Below are 24,221 nucleotides of genomic sequence, written 5' to 3' on the forward strand. Positions count from 1 at the left end.
ATAAATAGGGATCACTTTATTCATAGAAAAATAAGAGAGTGAAAGGAACAATAAGGATTTGCCACCATCAAAGGCTAGGGTTTTAGAGAGAGAACAAAAGGGTTTTCTTTTGGTATTCTAGGGCAAAGGTTTATTGTTTGCTTTGTTCACCTTGGGTAGACTAGGTCAAATTGAGTTTCTTCATCACGGGAAGGAATTCGGGATTTGGGTAGAGTTAGGGTTTGCTAATTCTTGTAACCCAAATTTGGGAATTGCTTGTAAGTGACTTATTTGATTCTAGTGGAACGGAGGGCTGCTCTCTCCCCCAGACTAGGTTATTTTAACCGAACTGGGTAAACAAAGATTTGTGTCTCTTCTCTCTTTTATTTGTTTACTTGCTTTTGGATTATTATTATCATCATCTCTATCAACTCTTTGATATTGGTTGCTTGACTCAATTGCTCCACACATCAAGTTTCGTATTGGTGTGATTTTATTAACGAATTCACAACAATGTGTAGACTTGGTCAACCACACAAAATTATAACTTTATAATCCCACACATTATATTCACCATGTCCCTTGAACATGCATGCATCCTAGATTGAATTAAATTAATTAATGACTCCATGAATTCAAAAATATTCATACTAAACCATTAAATTTATTTGTTTTTCCACATGTTCGGATACAAACCAGACTTCTATTGGTTTCAGTATCACTTCACATTATTCATAATCTATAAAAAAACCAAGTCATTTATATCTTATTATTACATGTGAAAAATTTTATGCTTACTTGTGGACAGTTTATGTAATTTTTTTTTGTCAAACAATAGAAATTTCACCCTTAAGGTAATGTCATTGTCAACTCAGTTAAACTCTATGCATTTGTTTTAATAGTGTAAAAAAAAATATACAATTTTTTTGTCAATGAAAACTTATAGCAAAAGGATGTGAGTTGAACTCCAAAAAAAACACCCACATAACATAATGACCCAGTTGATAGCTAACTGCATGTAAGTTCAATATTAATTATTTCGTTTTTCTTAGATTTCCCCTTAAATATTATGGGTAATTTATTCAATAATCAATGGAAAGTAGATAAATAAACAAGTTTACAAATAAAAGTTAATTTATTGCTACCACTTGTAAATTTACTCATGTAACTAATTTTTATTTTTATTAGTTGTTGGATAAATTATCCACAATTTTTAAATGGTAACCTATGTCTTAGTCTCACCATTTTTTTTCCCAAAAAACAAACAAAATCGACCGATTACACTTTCAAATGGATTAGTCAAAGCATACATAATTTTTTTTTATCAACCGACAATGTCACCTATTATTAGGTTGAAGAACACCTTCACACTTGGATTCGAACTAAAAACCTGCAAGTATGTGCGAGTTTTAGTGATGTCTATCACTCACTTCTTCTGCATATTAATAAATAAATTAGATTTCCAAAATTTTACTTTCTCAAAAAATGCCTATGTTTTTTAAATTACAAAATGACGATAGTGCCCCTTTGTGACCAAACGAACCCTAACTTGGACCGAGAATACCCACCATATCCCCTCTCTCTCTCTCTCTCTCTCCCTCTCTCTCTCTCTCTCTCTCTCTCCATTGGATCTCACTCTCTACATTTTCTTCCTCCTCGCTTCTTCAGGTAACCAACTGCTTCTCTCTTTCTTCTCTTTCGTTGCACACAAAACTACCTTTGTTTTCATTTCCAATCATCAATTCAATCCTCTTGTTAATATTAAATAAAATCTCCATTTTTATTCATTTTCTTATTTACTTATTCTTCTGGGTTTCTTGAGCTATTTATTCTTTTGTAAATATATTTATAATAATTTATATGTAATTGTTGGAACACTTGTTTTTATTTATTCACTTTGTTCATTTTCTGCTGCAACATGGCATTTTCACTTTAAGTTTCTAATTCTACTCAAGAGTGAGTATCATGTCCTCTATTTTATTTCTGACTAGAAATGATTAAACACTAACATGCAGGGTTGAGAATTTTATGTTTGCTTACTTAAAAATTAAAATCAATATCTATGTTGCATTTATTTCTTATTTTAAATAAATATGTGAAGGTAAATAAATGCTAGTATAGGAAAGATTTGGTGGAATCATTGGTTACACTTTAGTTAACTCCCGGTCGAACTCTGAATCACTGGACCCCCTGTCCCCTTGCAATAGAAGGGTTAAGACAAAAACAAAAGAAAAATTAATGCATTAACGGCGAATTATGTAAAATGTCGATTAAGAAACAAGATATTGACAAATGTTTGCAAGATTTTATCTTATGACATAAGCTTTTGCATAAGCATTTGGTTGGAAGAGCTTGCAAAAAATAGTTTGTCATATGCCCATAAACTGATTTTAACTTATTTTCCTACGTTACTTCAAATATATAGCTTATTGTAATAAAATGTTTTCAGGTTATGCAGAGTTACCATCATTTCCTCCTTTATCATAAAATAGTTTATACATCATAAGTGATTATTCGATGATAAGTGCTAAATTAGTTGTGTATCCATATGTTCTCATTACCGCATGCAAGTTGTGACATTGTTTAGGTATTTTGGACTTATCATTAGAAGCAATGGAGATGTAAATCATTAGATCCAATCCAAGTTGGTGATGAAATGATGGAATGCTCTATGTGTTATTTCAATTTGTGATGAATTAATAGTGCCTAAGTTTTTTTAATGTTGAGCAAGAAGTTTAAGTATTATGGAATCGAGAATATTGTATTGGATGAGAGGTTATATGAGAAAAGATAAAATCAAGAATAAATGCACATATAGAGGGCTAAATTATGTTCTGACAAACCTATCCATGTATGTGTGTCAATGTCCCCACGTAGGAATTGTTTATAATCACCATGATAGTAGTTACCATGCAATCATCTGTCTACATTATCCGTGCATATCTATATGGTTTTGCTTGCTTGATGTTCTTTAGCTTCTCTGTTTTCAGAAACCATTGCCTTCTGATATGTTAATATGCGTTTTTTGCAAATTATTGCAGGTTGTTTTATTGAGGAATCTTTTAAGCTGTTTTGTAATATATGATAGAGAAGATGGCGCTGCTACTAGTTTATTACAGGTTTGAGTGGTTGATTATTACCGCATAGAAGTTAGAACTAAAAACTAGATAAGTCAATCTTGACTGTATGGAAGACTACAATTTTGTTGTTGGTCAAATATTCCCTGATGTGAAGGCATTTCGTAATGCTATTAAAGAAGCTGCTATTGCACAACATTTTGAGCTTCGTATTATTAAAAGTGACTTGATTCGATACTTTGCTAAGTGTGCCTCTGATGGCTGTCCATGGCGGATTCGTGCTGTCAAGCTCCCAAATGCCTCGACATTTATCATAAGAAGTCTTGAAGGGACACATACTTGTGGGAGAAATGCACTCAATGGACACCACCAGGCTTCTGTTGATTGGATTGTGAGTTTTATAGAAGAAAGATTACGGGATAACATCAATTATAAACCAAAAGATATTTTACATGACATTCATAAGCAATATGGTATAACTATACCATATAAGCAAGCTTGGCGTGCAAAGGAACGGGGCCTTGCAGCAATATATGGCTCTTCTGAAGAAGGATTTTACCTACTTCCTTCATACTGTGAAGAAATAAAGAAAACAAATCCCGGAAGTGTTGCAGAGGTGTTTACCACTGGTGCAGATAACCGTTTTCAGAGACTTTTTGTTTCCTTTTATGCATCAATTCATGGCTTTGTTAATGGTTGTTTTCCCATTGTTTCTCTTGGTGGAATCCAGCTGAAAAGCAAATACCTTAGCACATTCCTTTCAGCAACTTCTTTTGATGCTGATGGTGGGTTGTTTCCACTTGCTTTCGCTGTTGTCGATGTAGAAAATGATGAAAGCTGGACATGGTTCCTGTCTGAGTTGCATAAGGCACTAGAGGTGAATATTGAGTGCAATCCAGAAATTATATTTTTATCAGATGGGCAAAAGGGTATTGTGGATGCAATAAGAAGGAAGTTCCCAAAATCTTCCCATGCATTCTGCATGCGCCACTTAAGTGAATGCATTAGCAAAGAATTCAAGAACGCTAGGCTTATCCATCTTCTATGGAAGGCTGCATATGCTACTACAATTACTGCATTCAAAGAAAAAATGGCTCAAATAGAAGAAGCCTCTCCCGAAGCCACCAAATGGTTACAGCAATTTCCTCCTTCCCAGTGGGCCCTAGTATATTTTGAAGGGACAAGATATGGTCATTTATCTTCTAATATCGAGGAGTTCAATAAATGGATTCTTGATGCCCGGGAATTGCCAATTATCCAGGTAATTGAGCGGATTCATGACAATCTTACAACTGTGTTTGACGACAGGCGTTTGAAAAGCAGTTCATGGTGTTCTGTGCTTGCTCCATCTGCTGAGAGGCGAATGGTTGAAGCCGTTAATTACGCATCCACATATCAAGTGCTTAGATCGGATGAGGTAGAGTTCGAGGTTATTTCAGCCGATCGATCCGATATTGTAAATATTGGCAGCCGTAGCTGCTCCTGTCGTGATTGGCAGCTATATGGGATACCGTGTTCCCATGCCATTGCTGCTCTTATCTCATGCCGTAAGGATGTCTATGCATATACTGCAAAGTGTTTTACTGTTGCAAGTTACAGGGATACCTATGCAGAGGAATTACACCCTGTCCCTAGAAAACTTGAATGGAGGAGAACAGATGAATCTGTTTTGGATAATGATATTGCAGTTGTGCGACCGCCAAAATTTCGCCGACCTCCAGGGCGCCCGGAAAATAAACGAATTTGTGTGGAGGACCATAATCGCGACAAACATACAGTGCATTGTAGTCGCTGCAATCAAACTGGACATTACAAGACAACATGCAAAGCAGAGATGATTAATAGTATAGAACAGTTTTAGTTTTCTGGTTTTGCACTGTAGTAATTTAACTAAAGATAAAGTCAACTAAATAGTATCTAGAAACCCAATGTTTAGGACACACATGTTATTCAGATAATGGAAGATATGTATAAATCGCTGTATTAAATCCGCTGGTGTAATAGAAATGAAGTTTTTGACATTAGTAGGCTTGTAATTGTAAGCTACTGAAGAGTGCGTGAACTTTGAAGCATGGATTTAGTATTTAGTGAAGTTGAAAAATAATCCTACCATGCAATGCATGTAGTTCCTCATGGATATTCCTATGGGAAAGCCATGCTTCACAAGCCAATCTGCACAACTATTATCTTTCCTAAGGGAATGAGTAAAAGATAGAGTCCAAGAAGAAGCCATAAAAGATCTAATATGATAGATGGTAGGCACTAGGCACATTAGATACCATTACTGGCGTTGATTTTAGAGTTAAATTCACATACAACCACCCGGTGGCCGCAGCACTAAGTGAAATCCAAACCTTTAGCAACCACATGTAATTCAGCATTTAGATTACCTGTATGACCACAATTACTTGAAAAGCTAATAAGCCAACTCCCACGAGAATTTCGAATAAGACCTCCATATCTCAAGGGACTTGGATTGCCAAAAGAACTACCATCCACATTTAATTTAACAACCTCTCTTGCATGGGAGGAATACAAATAAGTTGTATATGGAATATTATAGAAACAACATTCTCTCAATATTCTCCAGATAGAAGATCAATATTGTATTCACCACTTCTCCAAGAGAGAATACATTTTTATCATGGTCAATTTTATTTTCCATTTTTCCCTCAAAATAATGCATGATTTCTTAACATAAACATAACCGTTTCAATTAAGGAAGACCTGCAAGCCTTTTAACAGAAAATTGTTCACCCATGTTGAATTGCTACATTTTCCATATAAGCATACAAGACACATTTAACATCATCTAAGATGTATTGCATCAGATTCGAGGTGCGTGATACAATGATAAAAATGGTACCAGACTAAACAAACGCCGCTATTCAGTCTCTACAACATAGTCTTCATTCTAAAGAAAATTATTCAAAACACAGCACCAACACGGGTCATAGAAAGCTCAATCAATGCTAATCCAAGAGAATACAGCTTGAAACCAATTGAAATATTCTAAATTTCATCACTTGTATAGCTTCTTGAATCTTCTGCAGGCCTCCAAGACATTTTCCCTGTGACCAAAGGCACTAACCCTGACAAAACCTTCACCACCGGGTCCAAAACCACTGCCAGGAGTTGTAACCACATGTGTCTTCTCAAGAATCTCACTGAATACATCCCATGAATTTTGGCCTGGGAAGTGGACCCACACGTACGGTGCACTTTTCCCTCCATACACTTTAAACCCGAGAGAATCAAATGTGTCGACTATTATGTTAGTATTTTCTTTGTAGAATCCAATAACCCCGCGCATAGCCTGCATTCAAATGCAGCAAGACTATTATGTAACTTGTTCTTTGAAAATGCATGTCAAATAAATTTTTTCTTCTGTAACAGCGTTTTATGGAAATGTAGTTTCTGTTTCAGAAACTTTATTAATAATAAAACAAAAGAACCAACCTTAAGGCCTTCTGGTGAAAGGCAGGCAAGACCACCAGCCTGGGAAATATTTGATGCACCATTGAAACAAGTAGATACGATACGGTTGAAGTCCTTGGCAACGGGAAATCCATCAGAAAACAGTAACTGCTTTGGAACCACAGTCCAACCCAGTCGAACTCCAGTGAACCCAGCATACTTGCTAAATGATGAAGTTTCAATGGCAACCTGCAAAAGGCTATAAGATGTCATACACATTCATGTTTTAGGGAATTCATCAAACTTCAAGAGCAGATTACTGAGACTAATTATCATAGGAAAAAAGACCAGCAATCCCCTGGATGGTAATTTCAGTCTATGTCATCATTTCGTTGTTTTTGTTACGAAAATTTCCATATTGGTAAAACAAAGATTAATCATCCAAACTATCTAGAAAATTATAAATAACTTGTATAAGCAAGTCGACAAACTGTTTATAAATTATTCAGTTGCTGACAAATAGTACACTCAAAGATAGCTTTGAAAAGCTAGTCCTCCTAAACTATTTCTTATAACAAAGTATCCGGGGAAGCTAAAACTAGAAGTAAAAAGTTTGACATGGCATTATTGTATCAGCTAGGTCAAAGCTAGTCATGTAAGAAACATAATTTTTGGTTAACTATCAGAATAACTTAATCCAGAAGACATGAGACTTGTTGCAAAATAAATTGAAGTATAATGACACACACAAGTTAATTTGAAGTTCTAGCACAAGCCACTTGTCATTAGGTTGAAAGGAAATAACTTCTAATCAAGAAGAATCCACCGGATAGATTCCATTAAAATTAAGTACATATGATAAGTACATCAATTAAGAACTTGAGAGACTCTTTGGGAGAACTTATAAGAACAGCTTATGACATGCCCATAAGTTGTTTTCAGCTTATTCCTATAAGTCTCCAGAATAGCTTATGAAAACAACTTATATGAAAATACTTTGTATTTTATCTTTTCTTATAGAATTCACTTATATATAAGCACATGATAAGAGTTGATGCTATAAGGGCTTAACTAAGATGTTTATCCAAAAAGGACTTAAATGCTAGGAATAATATTATAGACTGACTACTGACCTCTTTGGCTCCAGGAATTTCAAAGATGGAGCGTGGGTTGTCGCCAGAAATATACATAGCATACGCTGAGTCATATACTATTATAGATCCATTGTCCTTAGCAAACCGAACTAGTTGGACCAGTTGCTCCCTTGTTGCTGCAGCACCAGTAGGATTGTTTGGAGAACAGAAAAATATGATATCTGGTCGAGAAAGAGATGACAAATCAGGGAAGAAACCATTTTCTGGATTACACCTCATGTACTCAATGTTTGCAAACTTCTGAACGTCCTTCTGGTATAGACCAGTTTGGCCCATAATTACACTTGAGTCTACATAGGCCTGCATATAAAAGTTCTGTTATTAACAGAGAAGCTACAAGAACCACGACCACCTTTTTTGGCGTATATAGAAACATAATTGAATCCTTAAGCAACTAATTAAAGGATAATTGTTTATAACACATAGATGTGAATTACCGGGTATGATGGATCCTGCACAGCCATTTTCACATTTGAACCAAAGACAATCTGCCACAAAATGAAAATAAAAGAAAGAATTAGTTACATTAACAAAGAAGGGCATTTGAAATCAAATGATAACAGTAAGTGACCCAGGAGAAGAACACAATGAGTAAAGCAGGTGATTCAAAAAAGACAGAATCTATTTAAAAAATACAAAATGAACCTGGAGACGAGATATATCACACTTTGCTCCATCTGAGACAAATATATCATCATCTTCGATGCCAAGATCAGGGTAAAATGTTGAAGCAATTGCACATCTTAATGGCTGCATAAATTAGGGAAGTCTCTCAATCTTCCAAGCATCATAAACTTATGTAAAAAGGAAGCAGCAAACCATAAAATGATATAGATAGCTACAAGTGTTGCTCAAAACCGACACTAACATGGAAAAATTTATAAGTCAAATTTGATAAATAAACTTTCAGCGAGGTTGGAAAACTGTATAACTAGCATCAACAATTTAGTTTAACATGTGAGGGAGAACAGTAGTAGACTGTGATGTAGAAGTATACAAGAAAGGAAAATGGACAAAAGATGTAAAACCTCTCAAAGATAACAAAATGACATACCTTTTCACCTTGTTCAGCTCCATAACCACTATATCCTTCTAGGGTTGATAGTGCATGTGATTTCTGAATAAACGAACAAACAAAACATTTTCATATGCTTAGTTAACAACAGGTGAAGCAATAGAATCATTTAATTGAATTGATAAAGTAGTATTTCCAGTTAACAATTCTTCACACACCCCTACACAATATTACATCTTTACGATCAATAAAAGACAAGCTTAAACAGAAGCAACTAGAAACACAAAGTTCTTAAGGGAAAAGAATCAAGGCATCCGATGTGGTACTATAATAAAATTCAGCAATAATCAATCAATAATCACTGAGTTCCAACTTTAACAGACAAAATATAACAGAATATATTCTTATGTCGAAAAGTGCTGCCAACCACATGAAACAAAGAAAAAAAAAAAAAAAACACTGATGGTAGGTAGGTAGGTAAAGATAAGTGGATCTAGATTCCCTTAATTAGAAGGAAAATCAAAATATCAAAACTCAATTTAAAGCATAGAAAACGATATATATCAGCTATATACTTACCACTTAAGTATATAGTATTTATTTATGTACAACCGTTTTGCCGCTATAAAAAGTAAAAGAAGATGCAAGGAAACTTATAGCTTTTCTCATTCCATATTTTGCTTCTAATAATAACCATTTTTTGCAAAACAAGTTTCTAGGAGATTATGGATTATCAGTATATTCTTGGAGGAATTCTTCTCGCTTCTAGTTTAGCATTTGTGTTTGTTTTGTATAGCTTTGGAGTAAAGAAGAAGGTAACAGAAAGTGGTTCAAGTTCTATAGATGATGCAAAGATATCATCAGAAAATGGAATATGTTTACAAGAAGTTGAAGGAGAAACAGATATTATTATTGTAGGTGCTGGTGTTGCGGGTGCTGCTCTTGCTTATACACTTGGAAATGTATGTTTTTATTTTCATGTTATGAGTTTATGCATTTCATCAATATATGATAGTTTTTCTTGTTTTGTTGATATATGAAATCAAATACACTTTTGATTCATAGATCTCATCTGCTTATATGGTGTCATGATGTTTGTACAAACAACTTAATTAAGCACTTATACCATATATAAGCTATTTCTATAACATAAGCTAATATAAGGTCAAATTGTTTTTGTATAAGTTATAAGCTATTTTCATATATAAGCCATCTTGAAGTGCTTATAAAAATAAGCTGAAAACCATTTATAGACATGTCATGAGTTGTTTCTGTAAGTTTTTCTAAATAGTCTCACAACTCACAAGTACTTATGCAAGTAGATAAACTCAAATATGTCAATCTAAATGAGCCCTTAATAAATAAAGAAACTTAGAAAAGCTTCATGAAGATGATAGAAAAACAAGGTTAAAATTTAGGGTAAATAGTGTCATACCCCCCTGCAAAATAGGCGAGTTTTGCGTTACCCCCCTGCAAATTTTTTTTTTGAGATTACCCCCCTGCAATGTCAAGATTCTTTGCGTTACCCCCCTGGCTCAACAAGTGGGCATATGACATGGAAGAATCTTGACGTGACATGACACATGGAAATTAATTTATTTTTTATTTATTTTTAATTGCCAACTCATTAATTAATGTGGGTTTTTAATTAAAAAAATGAAAAAAAAACTTAAAAGTTGTTATATTTTTATGAACTTACTTAAAAGAAAGTTTTTTTTTTTTTTTTTTTTACTAAAAGTTGTTATTATATATATATAAAAAAATTCTTATATATATATAATAACTAATAATAGAGTAACAAAAAAAAACGAAGATGAAAAAAAAACTAATAATAATAATAGTAACCAAAAAACTAATAATAATAATAATAATAATAATAATAATAATAACTAATAATAATAGAGTAACAAAAAAAAAAACTGCAATCACATAGTAACGCAAGAACAATCGCTTTGCCCTAACCCCCAAATTGAAATTGAAAACGAAGAACAATCGCTGCATATGAACGGAACGAAAAAAAAAGTTTCTTTAAATAAAAAAATTTCTTTAAAAAAAAAAAGTTTCTTTAAAAAAAAGTTTCTTTAAAAAAAAAAGATTTCTTTAAAAAAAAGTTTCTTTAAAAAAAAAAGTTTTTTTCATTTTTTTTAATTAAAAAATAAATAATTACTGAGTTGGCAATTAAAAATAAATAAAAAATAAATTAATTTCAACGTGTCATGCCACGTCAAGATTCGTCCATGTCATATGCCCACTTGTTGAGCCAGGGGGGTAACGCAAGGAATCTTGACATTGCAGGGGGGTAATCTCAAAAAAATATTTTGCAGGGGGTAACGCAAAACTCGCCTATTTTGCAGGGGGTATGACACTATTTACCCTAAAATTTATGCATATAACGAAATTCTACAGGTAGAAATATGGAAGATATAGTAATACTTATATGTATTATTGAACATTTATTCTACTGATAAAATTCTATAGTCAATTATGCAAATGGTTGCTTTCTGGGCTAAGACATGACTTGAAAAATAAGACTAGCTTAGATTGCAAGAAAAATTGAAGACTATTTTGTGCAATTTTGTTGCAGGATGGACGACGAGTACATGTGATTGAAAGAGACTTAAGTGAACCTGATAGGATTGTGGGTGAATTGCTACAACCTGGTGGCTATCTAAAATTACTTGAGTTGGGTCTTGAGGGTAAGCAAGAAATCATTCAAATATGAAAATTTTCTATGACTTTGTGCTCAAATTTCATATGGCTCTTAGCATATCAGTGTTTTGAATTATTGCAGATTGTGTGGATGAAATTGATGCTCAAAGGGTATTTGGTTATGCACTTTACAAGGATGGTAAAAATACCAAGCTATCTTATCCCTTGGAAAATTTTAACTCTGATGTATCGGGAAGAAGCTTTCACAACGGTCGTTTCATACAAAGAATGCGAGAAAAGGCCTCATCTCTTCCAAAGTATACAAATTTTTATTTAGTATTATATATGAATTAAGTTCAAAACTAACAATTTAAGTTGTGCTGAATCTTTCTTGCATTGATGCAGTGTAAAATTAGAGCAAGGGACAGTTACATCTTTACTCGAAGAAAATGGAACCATCAAAGGAGTGAACTACAAAACTAAAAGTGGAGAAGTGTTCACGGCAAAGGCTCCTCTCACCATAGTATGTGATGGTTGTTTTTCCAACTTGCGACGTTCTCTTTGTGATCCTAAGGTAAAAACAAATTGAGAATTTTAAGATTTATATTTCTATACTAATTTTGTGTTATACTGTTTCTGTGTTGCTTAATATATGTACTAATTATTTGTGCAGGTCGAAGTTCCCTCTCATTTTGTTGGATTGGTGTTGGAGAATTGTAATCTTCCATATGCAAACCATGGACATGTTATCTTGGGAGATCCTTCACCAATTTTGTTTTACCCTATAAGTAGTACCGAGATTCGATGTTTGGTTGATGTGCCCGGCCAAAAACTACCTTCCCTTGGTAATGGTGACATGGCACATTATTTGAAAACAGTGGTAGCTCCTCAGGTATTTGAACCGCGTTAACCGTTTAAACTGTTATCAAAATTTGATGTCAAATGTGTTTGTGAAAATAATGTAACTCAATTCGTTTATGCTTCATATCGCGTCTACTAATTGACGGAATTATATGTTCAGGTTCCTCCAGAGTTGTATGCTTCTTTTATAGCAACAATTGATAAAGGAAACATAAGAAGCATGCCAAATAAAAGCATGCCTGCCTCACCTTATCCCACACCCGGAGCGCTATTGATGGGAGACGCCTTCAATATGCGTCACCCTTTAACTGGAGGAGGAATGACCGTGGCTTTGTCTGACATTGTTGTGCTCAGGAATCTACTTAAGCCTCTACATAATCTGCATGATGCTTCTGCTCTTTGCAATTACCTCGAGTCATTCTACACTCTAAGAAAGGTAAAGTATATATTATAAATATCGTTGAGCCTTGATATATAGTAGTAGTAGTAGTAGTAATAGTACTTAGCGTAATGCTAAACTAACTAGTAACGAAAACTTAGTGAATTTGTTTGATTGTATTTGCAGCCGGTGGCATCTACAATAAACACGTTAGCAGGTGCATTATACAAAGTGTTTTGTGCATCTCCTGATCCAGCTAGCATTGAAATGCGCCAAGCATGTTTTGATTATTTGAGCCTTGGAGGCGTTTTCTCAAATGGACCAATAGCTCTACTCTCCGGTCTAAATCCTCGTCCACTGAGCTTGGTTCTCCATTTCTTCGCAGTGGCAATATACGGTGTTGGCCGCCTGTTGATACCATTTCCTTCTCCTAAAAGAATGTGGATCGGAGCTAGATTGATTTCCGTGAGTACTTTTCAATTTGATCTCCTTTTTGGCTTAAACATATTAACTAAGCGCCAATAAGTGCTCGAGTAAATGTGGTTAAATTGTTTTCGCATAAGATGAAAGCAGTTTTCATAAACAAATCCACAATTACCCCTATAATATTTCAATTTCAAACACCATTTTTTATCATTTGCCACCACAATCTTATCAAATTCTAATATTTTTCTTTTTTTTTCCATGATATTTTAGGGTGCATCAGGTATAATTTTTCCTATTATCAAAGCTGAAGGAGTGAGACAAATGTTTTTTCCAGCAAGTGTGCCAGCATATTACAGAATGCCTCCTGTCCATTAACATATTGTATGGAGCATATCTACATGTGTCCCACTTATTGCCAAAACGGTTGAGAGGATGGAGTCTGTTCTATAATTAGGAAAATGATGTGCAACTGCAATCTGTATTATTGTACTATATAATTTTTGAAGGATTGTTTTTGAATATTGGACATAAGAAATTACAAAACTAAATTGAAAAAATGTTATGATTTATCTTCATTGTAAGTTCAGGATTTTCTTTTTCTGTGTTACTAGTATATAGCAATGTAGTAAGCATCTCAGTTATATGAGATAACAATGAATTCTTGTCTCTTTCATCTATTTGGGTGTATACAGTATATAATATTTAGAATTGATTGTCATCTCGTAACCGATATGAGACTTTTAACACACACCATCGCGCCTAACGGCTAACATATTGAACTTGATGCGTGGATATAACACATACAGAGAGACAACATCACATGATATATGTAGTCTACAAAGGTATGAAATGTGTAGACTTGGTCAACCAATTTATGATCAACCACACAAAATTATAACTTTATAATCCCACACATTATCTACTATATTCACCATGTCCCTTGAACATGCATGCATCCTAGATTGAATTAAATTAATTAATGACTCCATGAATTCAAAAATATTCATACTAAACCATTAAATTTATTTGTTTTTCCTCATGTTCGAATACAAACCAGACTTCTATTGATTTCAGTATCACTTCACATTATTCATAATCTATAAAAAAACCAAGTCATTTATATCTTATTATTACATGTGAAAAATTTTATGCTTACTTGTGGACAGTTTATGTATTTTTTTTTGTCAAACAATAAAAATTTCACCCTTAAGGTGGATAAGTGGAATGATCGGAGTTCGAATCCCGATTCCCTATATATATATAATGCAATGTCATTGTCAACTCAATTAAACTCTATGTATTTGTTTTAATAGTGTACAAAAAATATACAATTTTTTGTCAATGATAACTTATAGCAGAAGGATGTGAGTTGAACTCAAAAAAAAACACCCACATAACATAATGACCCAGTTGATATCTAACTGCATGTAAGTTCAATATTAATTATTTCGTTTTTCTTAGATTTCCCCTTAATTATTATGGGTAATTTATTCAATAATCAATGGAAAGTAGATAAATAAACAAGTTTACAAATAAAAATTAATTTATTGTTACTCATGTAACTAATTTTTATTTTTATTAGTCGTTGGATAAATTATCCACAATTTTTAAATGGTAACCTATGTCTTAGTCTCACCATTTATTTTTTTCCTAAAAAACAAACAAAATCGACCGATTACACTCTCAAACGGATTAGTCAAAACATACATAATTTTTTTTTATCAACCGACAATTAATGTCACCTATTATTAGGTTGAAGAACATCTTCACACCTGGATTCGAACTTAAAACCTAGCAAGTATGTGCGAGTTTTAGTGATGTCTATCACTCATTTCTTCTGCGTATTAATAAATAAATTAGATTTCCAAAATTTTACTTGAACAAAAAATGCCTATGCTTTTTAAATTACAAAATGACGATAGTGCCCCTTTGTGACCAAACGAATACCCACCATATCCCCTCTCTCTCTCTCTCTCTCTCTCTCTCTCCATTGGATCTCACTCTCTCTCTCTCTCTCAACACTTTCTTCCTCCTCGCTTCTTCAGGTAACCAACTGCTTCTCTCTTTCTTCTCTTTCGTTGCACACAAAACTACCTTTGTTTTCATTTCCAATCATCAATTCAATCCTCTTGTTAATATTAAATAAAATCTCCATTTTCATTCATTTTCTTATTTACTTATTCTTCTGGGTTTCTTGAGCTATTTATTCTTTTGTAGATAAATTTATAATAATTTATATGTAATTGTTGGAACACTTGTTTTTATTTATTCACTTTGTTCATTTTCTGCTGCAACATGGCATTTTCACTTTAAGTTTCTAATTCTACTCAAGAGTGAGTATCATGTCCTCTATTTTATTTCTGATTAGAAATAATTAAACACTAACATGCAGGGTTGAGAATTTTATGTTTGCTTACTTAAAAATTAAAATCAATATCCATGTTGCATTTATTTCTTATTTTAAATAAATATGTGAAGGTAAATAAATGCTAGTATAGGAAAGATTTGGTGGAATCATTGGTCAGACAGACTTTACTTAACTCCCGGTCGAACTCTGAATCGCTGGACCCCCCGTCCCCTTGCAATAGAAGGGTTAAGACAAAAACAAAAGAAAAATTAATGCATTAACGGCGAAATAGGTAAAATGTCGATTAAGAAACAAGATATTGACAAAGCTTTTGCATAAGCATTTGGTTGGAAGAGCTTGCAAAAAATAGTTTGTCATATGCCCATAAACTGATTTTAACTTATTTTCCTACGTTACTTCAAATATATAGCTTATTGTAATAAAATGTTTTCAGGTTATGCAGAGTTACCATCATTTCCTCCTTTATCATAAAATAGTTTATACATCATAAGTGGTTAGTCGATGATAAGTGCTAAATTAGTTGTGTATCCATATGTTCTCATTACCGCATGCAAGTTGTGACATTGTTTAGGTATTTTGGACTTATCATTAGAAGCAATGGAGATGTAAATCATTAGATCCAATCCAAGTTGGTGATGAAATGATGGAATGCTCTATGTGTTATTTCAATTTGTGATGAATTAATAGTGCCTAAGTTTTTTTAATGTTGAGCAAGAAGTGTAAGTATTATGGAATCGAGAATATTGTATTGGATGAGAGGTTATATAAGAAAAGATAAAATCAAGAATAAATGCACATATAGAGGGCTAAATTATGTTCTGACAAACCTATCCATGTATGTGTGCACGTTATCCTTGTATATCTATATGGTTTTGCTTGCTTGATGTTCTTTAGCTTCTCTGTTTTCAGAAACCATTGCCTTCTGATATGTTAATATGTGTTTTTTGCAAATTATTGCAGGTTGTTTTATTGAGGAATCTTTTAAGCTGTTTTGTAATATATGATAGTGAAGATGGCGCTGCTACTAGTTTATTACAGGTTTGAGTTGTTGATTATTACCGCATAAAAGTTAGAACTAAAAACTAGATAAGTCAATCTTGACTGTATGGAAGACTACAATTTTGTTGTTGGTCAAATATTCCCTGATGTGAAGGCATTTCGTAATGCTATTAAAGAAGCTGCTATTGCACAACATTTTGAGCTTCGTATTATTAAAAGTGACTTGATTCGATACTTTGCTAAGTGTGCCTCTGATGGCTGTCCATGGCGGATTCGTGCTGTCAAGCTCCCAAATGCCTCGACATTTATCATAAGAAGTCTTGAAGGGACACATACTTGTGGGAGAAATGCACTCAATGGACACCACCAGGCTTCTGTTGATTGGATTGTGAGTTTTATAGAAGAAAGATTACGGGATAACATCAATTATAAACCAAAAGATATTTTACATGACATTCATAAGCAATATGGTATAACTATACCATATAAGCAAGCTTGGCGTGCAAAGGAACGGGGCCTTGCAGCAATATATGGCTCTTCTGAAGAAGGATTTTACCTACTTCCTTCATACTGTGAAGAAATAAAGAAAACAAATCCCGGAAGTGTTGCAGAGGTGTTTACCACTGGTGCAGATAACCGTTTTCAGAGACTTTTTGTTTCCTTTTATGCATCAATTCATGGCTTTGTTAATGGTTGTTTTCCCATTGTTTCTCTTGGTGGAATCCAGCTGAAAAGCAAATACCTTAGCACATTCCTTTCAGCAACTTCTTTTGATGCTGATGGTGGGTTGTTTCCACTTGCTTTCGCTGTTGTCGATGTAGAAAATGATGAAAGCTGGACATGGTTCCTGTCTGAGTTGCATAAGGCACTAGAGGTGAATATTGAGTGCAATCCAGAAATTATATTTTTATCAGATGGGCAAAAGGGTATTGTGGATGCAATAAGAAGGAAGTTCCCAAAATCTTCCCATGCATTCTGCATGCGCCACTTAAGTGAATGCATTAGCAAAGAATTCAAGAACGCTAGGCTTATCCATCTTCTATGGAAGGCTGCATATGCTACTACAATTACTGCATTCAAAGAAAAAATGGCTCAAATAGAAGAAGCCTCTCCCGAAGCCACCAAATGGTTACAGCAATTTCCTCCTTCCCAGTGGGCCCTAGTATATTTTGAAGGGACAAGATATGGTCATTTATCTTCTAATATCGAGGAGTTCAATAAATGGATTCTTGATGCCCGGGAATTGCCAATTATCCAGGTAATTGAGCGGATTCATGGCAATCTTACAACTGTGTTTGACGACAGGCGTTTGAAAAGCAGTTCATGGTGTTCTGTGCTTGCTCCATCTGCTGAGAGGCGAATGGTTGAAGCCGTTAATTACGCATCCACATATCAAGTGCTTAGATCGGATGAGGTAGAGTTCGAGGTTATTTCAGCCGATCGATCCGATATTGTAAATATTGGCAGCCGTAGCTGCTCCTGTCGTGATTGGCAGCTATATGGGATACCGTGTTCCCATGCCATTGCTGCTCTTATCTCATGCCGTAAGGATGTCTATGCATATACTGCAAAGTGTTTTACTGTTGCAAGTTACAGGGATACCTATGCAGAGGAATTACACCCTGTCCCAAGAAAACTTGAATGGAGGAGAACAGATGAATCTGTTTTGGATAATGATATCGCAGTTGTGCGGCCACCAAAATTTCGCCGACCTCCAGGGCGCCCGGAAAATAAACGAATTTGTGTGGAGGACCATAATCGCGACAAACATACAGTGCATTGTAGTCGCTGCAATCAAACTGGACATTACAAGACAACATGCAAAGCAGAGATGATTAATAGTATAGAACAGTTTTAGTTTTCTGGTTTTGTACTGTAGTAATTTAACTAAAGATAAAGTCAACTAAATAGTATCTAGAAACCCAATGCTTAGGACACACATGTTATTCAGATAATGGAAGATATGTATAAATCGCTGTATTAAATCCGCTGGTGTAATAGAAATGAAGTTTTTGACATTAGTAGGCTTGTAATTGTAAGCTACTGAAGAGTGCGTGAACTTCGAAGCATGGATTTAGTATTTAGTGAAGTTGAAAAATAATCCTACCACGCAATGCATGTAGTTCCTCATGGATATTCCTATGGGAAAGCCATGCTTCACAAGCCAATCTGCACAACTATTATCTTTCCTAAGGGAATGAGTAAAAGATAGAGTCCAAGAAGAAGCCATAAAAGATCTAATATGATAGATGGTAGGCACTAGGCACATTCGATACCATTACTGGCGTTGATTTAGAGTTAAATTCACATACAACCACCCGGTGGCCGCAGCACCAAGTGAAATCCAAACCTTAAGCAACCACATGTAATTCAGCATTTAGATTACTTGTATGACCACAATTACTTGAAAAGCTAATAAGCCAACTCCCACGAGAATTTCGAATAAGACCTCCATATCTCAAGGGACTTGGATTGCCAAAAGAACTACCATCCACATTTAATTTAACAACCTCTCTTGCATGGGAGGAATACAAATAAGTTGTATATGGAATATTGTACAAACAACATTCTCTCAATATTCTCCAGATAGAAGATCAATATTGTATTCACCACTTCTCCAAGAGAGAATACATTTTTATCATGGTCAATTTTATTTTCCATTTTTCCCTCAAAATAATGCATGATTTCTTAACATAAACATAACCGTTTCAATTAAGGAAGACCTGCAAGCCTTTTAACAGAAAATTGTTCACCCATGTTGAATTGCTACATTTTCCATATAAGCATACAAGACACATTTAACATCATCTAAGATGTGTTGCATCAGATTCGAGGTGCGTGATACAATGATAAAAATGGTACCAGACTAAACAAACGCCGCTATTCAGTCTCTACAACATAGTCTTAATTCTAAAGAAAATTATTCAAAACACAGCACCAACACAGGTCATAGAAAGCTCAATCAATGCTAATCCAAGAGAATACGGCTTGAAACCAATTGAAATATTCTAAATTTCATCACTTGTATAGCTGCTTGAATCTTCTGCAGGCCTCCAAGACATTTTCCCTGTGACCAAAGGCACTAACCCTGACAAAACCTTCACCACCGGGTCCAAAACCACTGCCAGGAGTTGTAACCACATGTGTCTTCTCAAGAATCTCACTGAATACATCCCATGAATTTTGGCCTGGGAAGTGGACCCACACGTACGGTGCACTTTTCCCTCCATACACTTTAAACCCGAGAGAATCAAATGTGTCGACTATTATGTTAGTATTTTCTTTGTAGAATCCAATAACCCCGCGCATAGCCTGCATTCAAATGCAGCAAGACTATTATGTAACTTGTTCTTTGAAAATGCATGTCAAATAAATTTTTTCTTCTGTAACAGCGTTTTATGGAAATGTAGTTTCTGTTTCAGAAACTTTATTAATAATAAAACAAAAGAACCAACCTTAAGGCCTTCTGGTGAAAGGCAGGCAAGACCACCAGCCTGGGAAATATTTGATGCACCATTGAAACAAGTAGATACGATACGGTTGAAGTCCTTGGCAACGGGAAATCCATCAGAAAACAGTAACTGCTTTGGAACCACAGTCCAACCCAGTCGAACTCCAGTGAACCCAGCATACTTGCTAAATGATGAAGTTTCAATGGCAACCTGCAAAAGGCTATAAGATGTCATACACATTCATGTTTTAGGGAATTCATCAAACTTCAAGAGCAGATTACTGAGACTAATTATCATAGGAAAAAAGACCAGCAATCCCCTGGATGGTAATTTCAGTCTATGTCATCATTTCGTTGTTTTTGTTACGAAAATTTCCATATTGGTAAAACAAAGATTAATCATCCAAACTATCTAGAAAATTATAAATAACTTGTATAAGCAAGTCGACAAACTGTTTACAAATTATTCAGTTGCTGACAAATAGCACACTCAAAGATAGCTTTGAAAAGCTAGTCCTCCTAAACTATTTCTTATAACAAAGTATCCGGGGAAGCTAAAACTAGAAGTAAAAAGTTTGACATGGCATTATTGTATCAGCTAGGTCAAAGCTAGTCATGTAAGAAACATAATTTTTGGTGAACTATCAGAATAACTTAATCCAGAAGACATGAGACTTGTTGCAAAATAAATTGAAGTATAATGACACACACAAGTTAATTTGAAGTTCTAGCACAAGCCACTTGTCATTAGGTTGAAAGGAAATAACTTCTAATCAAGAAGAATCCACCGGATAGATTCCATTAAAATTAAATACATATGATAAGTACATCAATTAAGAACTTGAGAGACTCTTTGGGAGAACTTATAAGAACAGCTTATGACATTCCCATAAGTTGTTTTCAGCTTATTCCTATAAGCTCTCCAGAATAGCTTATGAAAACAACTTATATGAAAATACTTTGTATTTTATCTTTTCTTATAGAATTCACTTATATATAAGCACATGATACGAGTTTATGCTATAAGCGCTTAATTAAGATGTTTATCCAAAAATGACTTAAATGCTAGGAATAATATTATAGACTGACTACTGACCTCTTTGGCTCCAGGAATTTCAAAGATGGAGCGTGGGTTGTCGCCAGAAATATACATAGCATACGCTGAGTCATATACTATTATAGATCCATTGTCCTTAGCAAACCGAACTAGTTGGACCAGTTGCTCCCTTGTTGCTGCAGCACCAGTAGGATTGTTTGGAGAACAGAAAAATATGATATCTGGTCGAGAAAGAGATGACAAATCAGGGAAGAAACCATTTTCTGGATTACACCTCATGTACTCAATGTTTGCAAACTTCTGAACGTCCTTCTGGTATAGACCAGTTTGGCCCATAATTACACTTGAGTCTACATAGGCCTGCATATAAAAGTTCCGTTATTAACAGAGAAGCTACAAGAACCACGACCACCATTTTTGGCGTATATAGAAACATAATTGAATCCTTAAGCAACTAATTAAAGGATAATTGTAAATAACACATAGATGTGAATTACCGGGTATGATGGATCCTGCACAGCCATTTTCACATTTGAACCAAAGACAATCTGCCACAAAATGAAAATAAAAGAAAGAATTAGTTACATTAACAAAGAAGGGCATTTGAAATCAAATGATAACGGTAAGTGACCCAGGAGAAGAACACAATGAGTAAAGCAGGTGATTCAAAAAAGACAGAATCTATTTAAAAAATACAAAATGAACCTGGAGACGAGATATATCACACTTTGCTCCATCTGAGACAAATATATCATCATCTTCGATGCCAAGATCAGGGTAAAATGTTGAAGCAATTGCACTTCTTAATGGCTGCATAAATTAGGGAAGTCTCTCAATCTTCCAAGCATCATAAACTTATGTAAAAAGGAAGCAGCAAACCATAAAATGATATAGATAGCTACAAGTGTTGCTCAAAACCGACACTAACATGGAAAAATTTAAAAGTCAAATTTGATAAATAAACTTTCAGCGAGGTTGGAAAACTGTATAACTAGCATCAACAATTTAGTTTAACATGTGAGGGAGAACAGTAGTAGACTGTGGTGTGGAAGTATACGAGAAAGGAAAATGGACAAAAGATGCAAAACCTCTCAAAGATATCAAAATGACATACCTTTTCACCTTGTTCAGCTCCATAACCACTATATCCTTCTAGGGTTGATAGTGCATGTGATTTCTGAATAAACGAACAAACAAAACATTTTCATATGCTTAGTTAACAACAGGTGAAGCAATAGAATCATTTAATTGAATTGATAAAGTAGTATTTCCAGTTAACAATTCTTCACACACCCCTACACAATATTACATCCTTACGATCAATAAAAGACAAGCTTAAACAGGAGCAACTAGAAACACAAAGTTCTTAAGGGAAAAGAATCAAGGCATCGGATGTGGTACTATAATAAAATTCAGCAATAATCAATCAATAATCACTGAGTTCCAACTTTAACAGACAAAATATAACAGAATATATTCTTATGTCGAAAATGCAAACATTGAAAGATACGTCAGCTTCACTAACACAAAAGTTCTACCTTTGCCAATGCAGAAGTTATGACTTCAGGAATGGGTTCAGTAGTATCACCAATCCCAAGGCTTATGATTTTCGCATCAGGGTACTTCAGCAAGTGTGCAGACCTTCTTCTAGCAATCTATTTTTTTTGCAATAAAATGGCAAGGCAAAGCAAAACAAGGTCAATGAAGAAGAACGAAGAAATTAACCAAAGAGAAAGACCAAAAACATAGATCAAAAAGTATCACATACCTCAGGAAAGAGATAACCAGCTTGAAGTTTACCTATGTTTTCATTGCGAGAGACCTTTGTCTTGTAGGCTTCAAAACAAAAAGAGAATAAGAAAAAAACAATGCAACTTCCTAAAAAATTAGATCTATATATAATTCAATAGATCAACTAACATACTGTTTTTCAAGACTAATAAACCACTACAGCAGCCCTTTCAACACACAATGAACTACATAATCAAACACCCCGGAAACGGCTATCAACCCAAAATATCATTTGATGAACTTGCCAACTAAAAAACTTTCAAAAAAATGAAAAAAAAGAACCAATAACTATAGCTATTGCCTATTAGATCAGCTAAAAGTCAACCACTTCCCCTCACAGAAGCATATCAACCGAGTTTGTTACAGATTAAAAAAAATGATTTCCATCAAAATATTCAAAATCAGAATATTCAAAATCACTTTTTTACAAAGTCACTTTTTAAAATCAGAATATTCATAGAAGCTATTTTACATTTGTTCACCATATTGAAAATCACTTTTATAAAAAGCCATAAGTCAAAATGATTGTGAAACTGCTCAAAACATAATATTGTTGAATCAGAATATTCAAAATGATAATAATAAGATTAAAGGATAGAGTAGCAAAGCAACCAGTCTCAGCTTCTTGGGGTGTAGCAACGCATTTACAAATGCTAACTCTCTTTGCATTCAATGATACCTGACTCCTGCAGTAACCAAAGACAACAAAAAAAAAATCAAATTTTTAAATGGGAAACAGAAAAAAGATACAATTTTGCAATAGTAAAGTGAAAAAACGTTAGTGGGTCGGATCGAAATTTTGATGGGGAAGAAGAAAGAGATAGGAAATGAAATGGGGTTGAAGAAAAAGTACCTGGAATTGAAATTGGATGGAGCTAAGAAAGGAGAGGAAGAAGAAGAGATTGAAATGGTGAGGTTTTGGGTTATCGACATTTTGGAGTATGCAGAAGATGCGGCTTTGAGTGAAGTATATGGTTCTTTCTTCGTTGTTGTATTGGAATTGGAACAGTATTATTAATGTGATCAAGGTTTAATTATATATAAACCCTACCAATTAATCAAAAGGTAATTTGATCAAGTGTGCCGCATCAGAGTAAAGAAAAATAAGATTTCAGAATTGAGTTGAGAGAGATAGTGCGTGTGACAGTGAAAAATTGAGACGGTAACAAATTGAGTTGGTGAAACGGCGTGCAAAAAATTCATGTTTTACTCGTTTTTAGGTTCACAAGGACCAAATTTTGGGAACGTTTGCAAAAGTTAAACAAAAAGTAAGCATTGAATAGGAAGCACAAAATAAACTTTTTAATGTATTTGATCATTTTTTGTTTTCTAGATATTTTACGGATAAATGATTACTACATCCATCTTAATACGAGAAAATATACATTAGATATATTAAAAAATTAATATATATTTTATATTATAGATCAGATACAATAGTTACTCAGTGTATTTTAAAAATTATTTTTTTTTAATATTAAAGACTGAAAGGAGTAATATTTAAGAGAAACGGTTATCATATGATTTAGTGAATTTTAATTTTTATTTAGTTGCTTGTCCCACTAATTTGTAAAGTCTTTAGAATAATTTTAAGATCA

General features: G+C 34.1%; 5 protein-coding genes across 7 annotated transcripts; 3 read left to right on the forward strand and 2 right to left on the reverse strand.

Moving 5' to 3' along the window:
- Nucleotides 1–1,510: 1,510 nt before the first annotated feature.
- Nucleotides 1,511–5,080, forward strand: LOC123918095. The gene is made up of 2 exons (XM_045970042.1): nt 1,511–1,647; nt 3,021–5,080. The coding sequence occupies exon 2, from the start codon at nt 3,166–3,168 to the stop codon at nt 4,915–4,917; it is 1,752 nt and encodes a 583-aa protein (XP_045825998.1). The 5' UTR covers nt 1,511–1,647; nt 3,021–3,165; the 3' UTR covers nt 4,918–5,080.
- A 692-nt stretch (nt 5,081–5,772) lies between these two features.
- On the reverse strand, nt 5,773–9,333 carry LOC123918097 (probable LL-diaminopimelate aminotransferase, chloroplastic). 3 transcript variants are annotated; one of them, XM_045970047.1, is made up of 7 exons: nt 9,222–9,333; nt 8,682–8,744; nt 8,273–8,377; nt 8,065–8,115; nt 7,607–7,927; nt 6,516–6,722; nt 5,773–6,372 (listed from the first exon to the last, which is right to left on the reverse strand). In XM_045970047.1, exons 4-7 carry the CDS (start codon nt 8,089–8,091, stop codon nt 6,079–6,081), a joined length of 849 nt encoding a protein of 282 aa, XP_045826003.1. In that variant the 5' UTR covers nt 8,092–8,115; nt 8,273–8,377; nt 8,682–8,744; nt 9,222–9,333; the 3' UTR covers nt 5,773–6,078. The 3 variants fall into 3 exon arrangements, with proteins under 3 accessions (XP_045826003.1, XP_045826002.1, XP_045826001.1); XM_045970046.1 differs by lacking the exon at nt 9,222–9,333 and adding an exon at nt 8,861–9,049; XM_045970045.1 differs by lacking the exon at nt 9,222–9,333 and having other exon boundaries at nt 8,682–9,049.
- A 14-nt stretch (nt 9,334–9,347) lies between these two features.
- LOC123918096 (squalene monooxygenase SE1-like) lies at nt 9,348–13,630 on the forward strand. The gene is made up of 8 exons (XM_045970044.1): nt 9,348–9,604; nt 11,227–11,338; nt 11,434–11,608; nt 11,697–11,865; nt 11,965–12,183; nt 12,313–12,588; nt 12,718–12,996; nt 13,228–13,630. Exons 1-8 carry the CDS (start codon nt 9,368–9,370, stop codon nt 13,330–13,332), a joined length of 1,572 nt encoding a protein of 523 aa, XP_045826000.1. The 5' UTR covers nt 9,348–9,367; the 3' UTR covers nt 13,333–13,630.
- A 1,264-nt stretch (nt 13,631–14,894) lies between these two features.
- LOC123918098 lies at nt 14,895–18,345 on the forward strand. The gene is made up of 2 exons (XM_045970049.1): nt 14,895–15,002; nt 16,286–18,345. Exon 2 carries the CDS (start codon nt 16,431–16,433, stop codon nt 18,180–18,182), a length of 1,752 nt encoding a protein of 583 aa, XP_045826005.1. The 5' UTR covers nt 14,895–15,002; nt 16,286–16,430; the 3' UTR covers nt 18,183–18,345.
- Nucleotides 18,346–19,056: 711 nt separating this feature from the next.
- On the reverse strand, nt 19,057–23,806 carry LOC123918099 (LL-diaminopimelate aminotransferase, chloroplastic). Its single transcript, XM_045970050.1, has 10 exons — nt 23,477–23,806; nt 23,236–23,309; nt 22,601–22,668; nt 22,371–22,487; nt 21,947–22,009; nt 21,538–21,642; nt 21,330–21,380; nt 20,872–21,192; nt 19,780–19,986; nt 19,057–19,636 (listed from the first exon to the last, which is right to left on the reverse strand). Exons 1-10 carry the CDS (start codon nt 23,554–23,556, stop codon nt 19,343–19,345), a joined length of 1,380 nt encoding a protein of 459 aa, XP_045826006.1. The 5' UTR covers nt 23,557–23,806; the 3' UTR covers nt 19,057–19,342.
- Between the last annotated feature and the right edge of the window lie 415 nt (nt 23,807–24,221).

The sequence above is a fragment of the Trifolium pratense genome, linkage group LG3 (assembly GCF_020283565.1).
Source record: "Trifolium pratense cultivar HEN17-A07 linkage group LG3, ARS_RC_1.1, whole genome shotgun sequence".
NCBI lineage: Eukaryota > Viridiplantae > Streptophyta > Magnoliopsida > Fabales > Fabaceae > Trifolium > Trifolium pratense.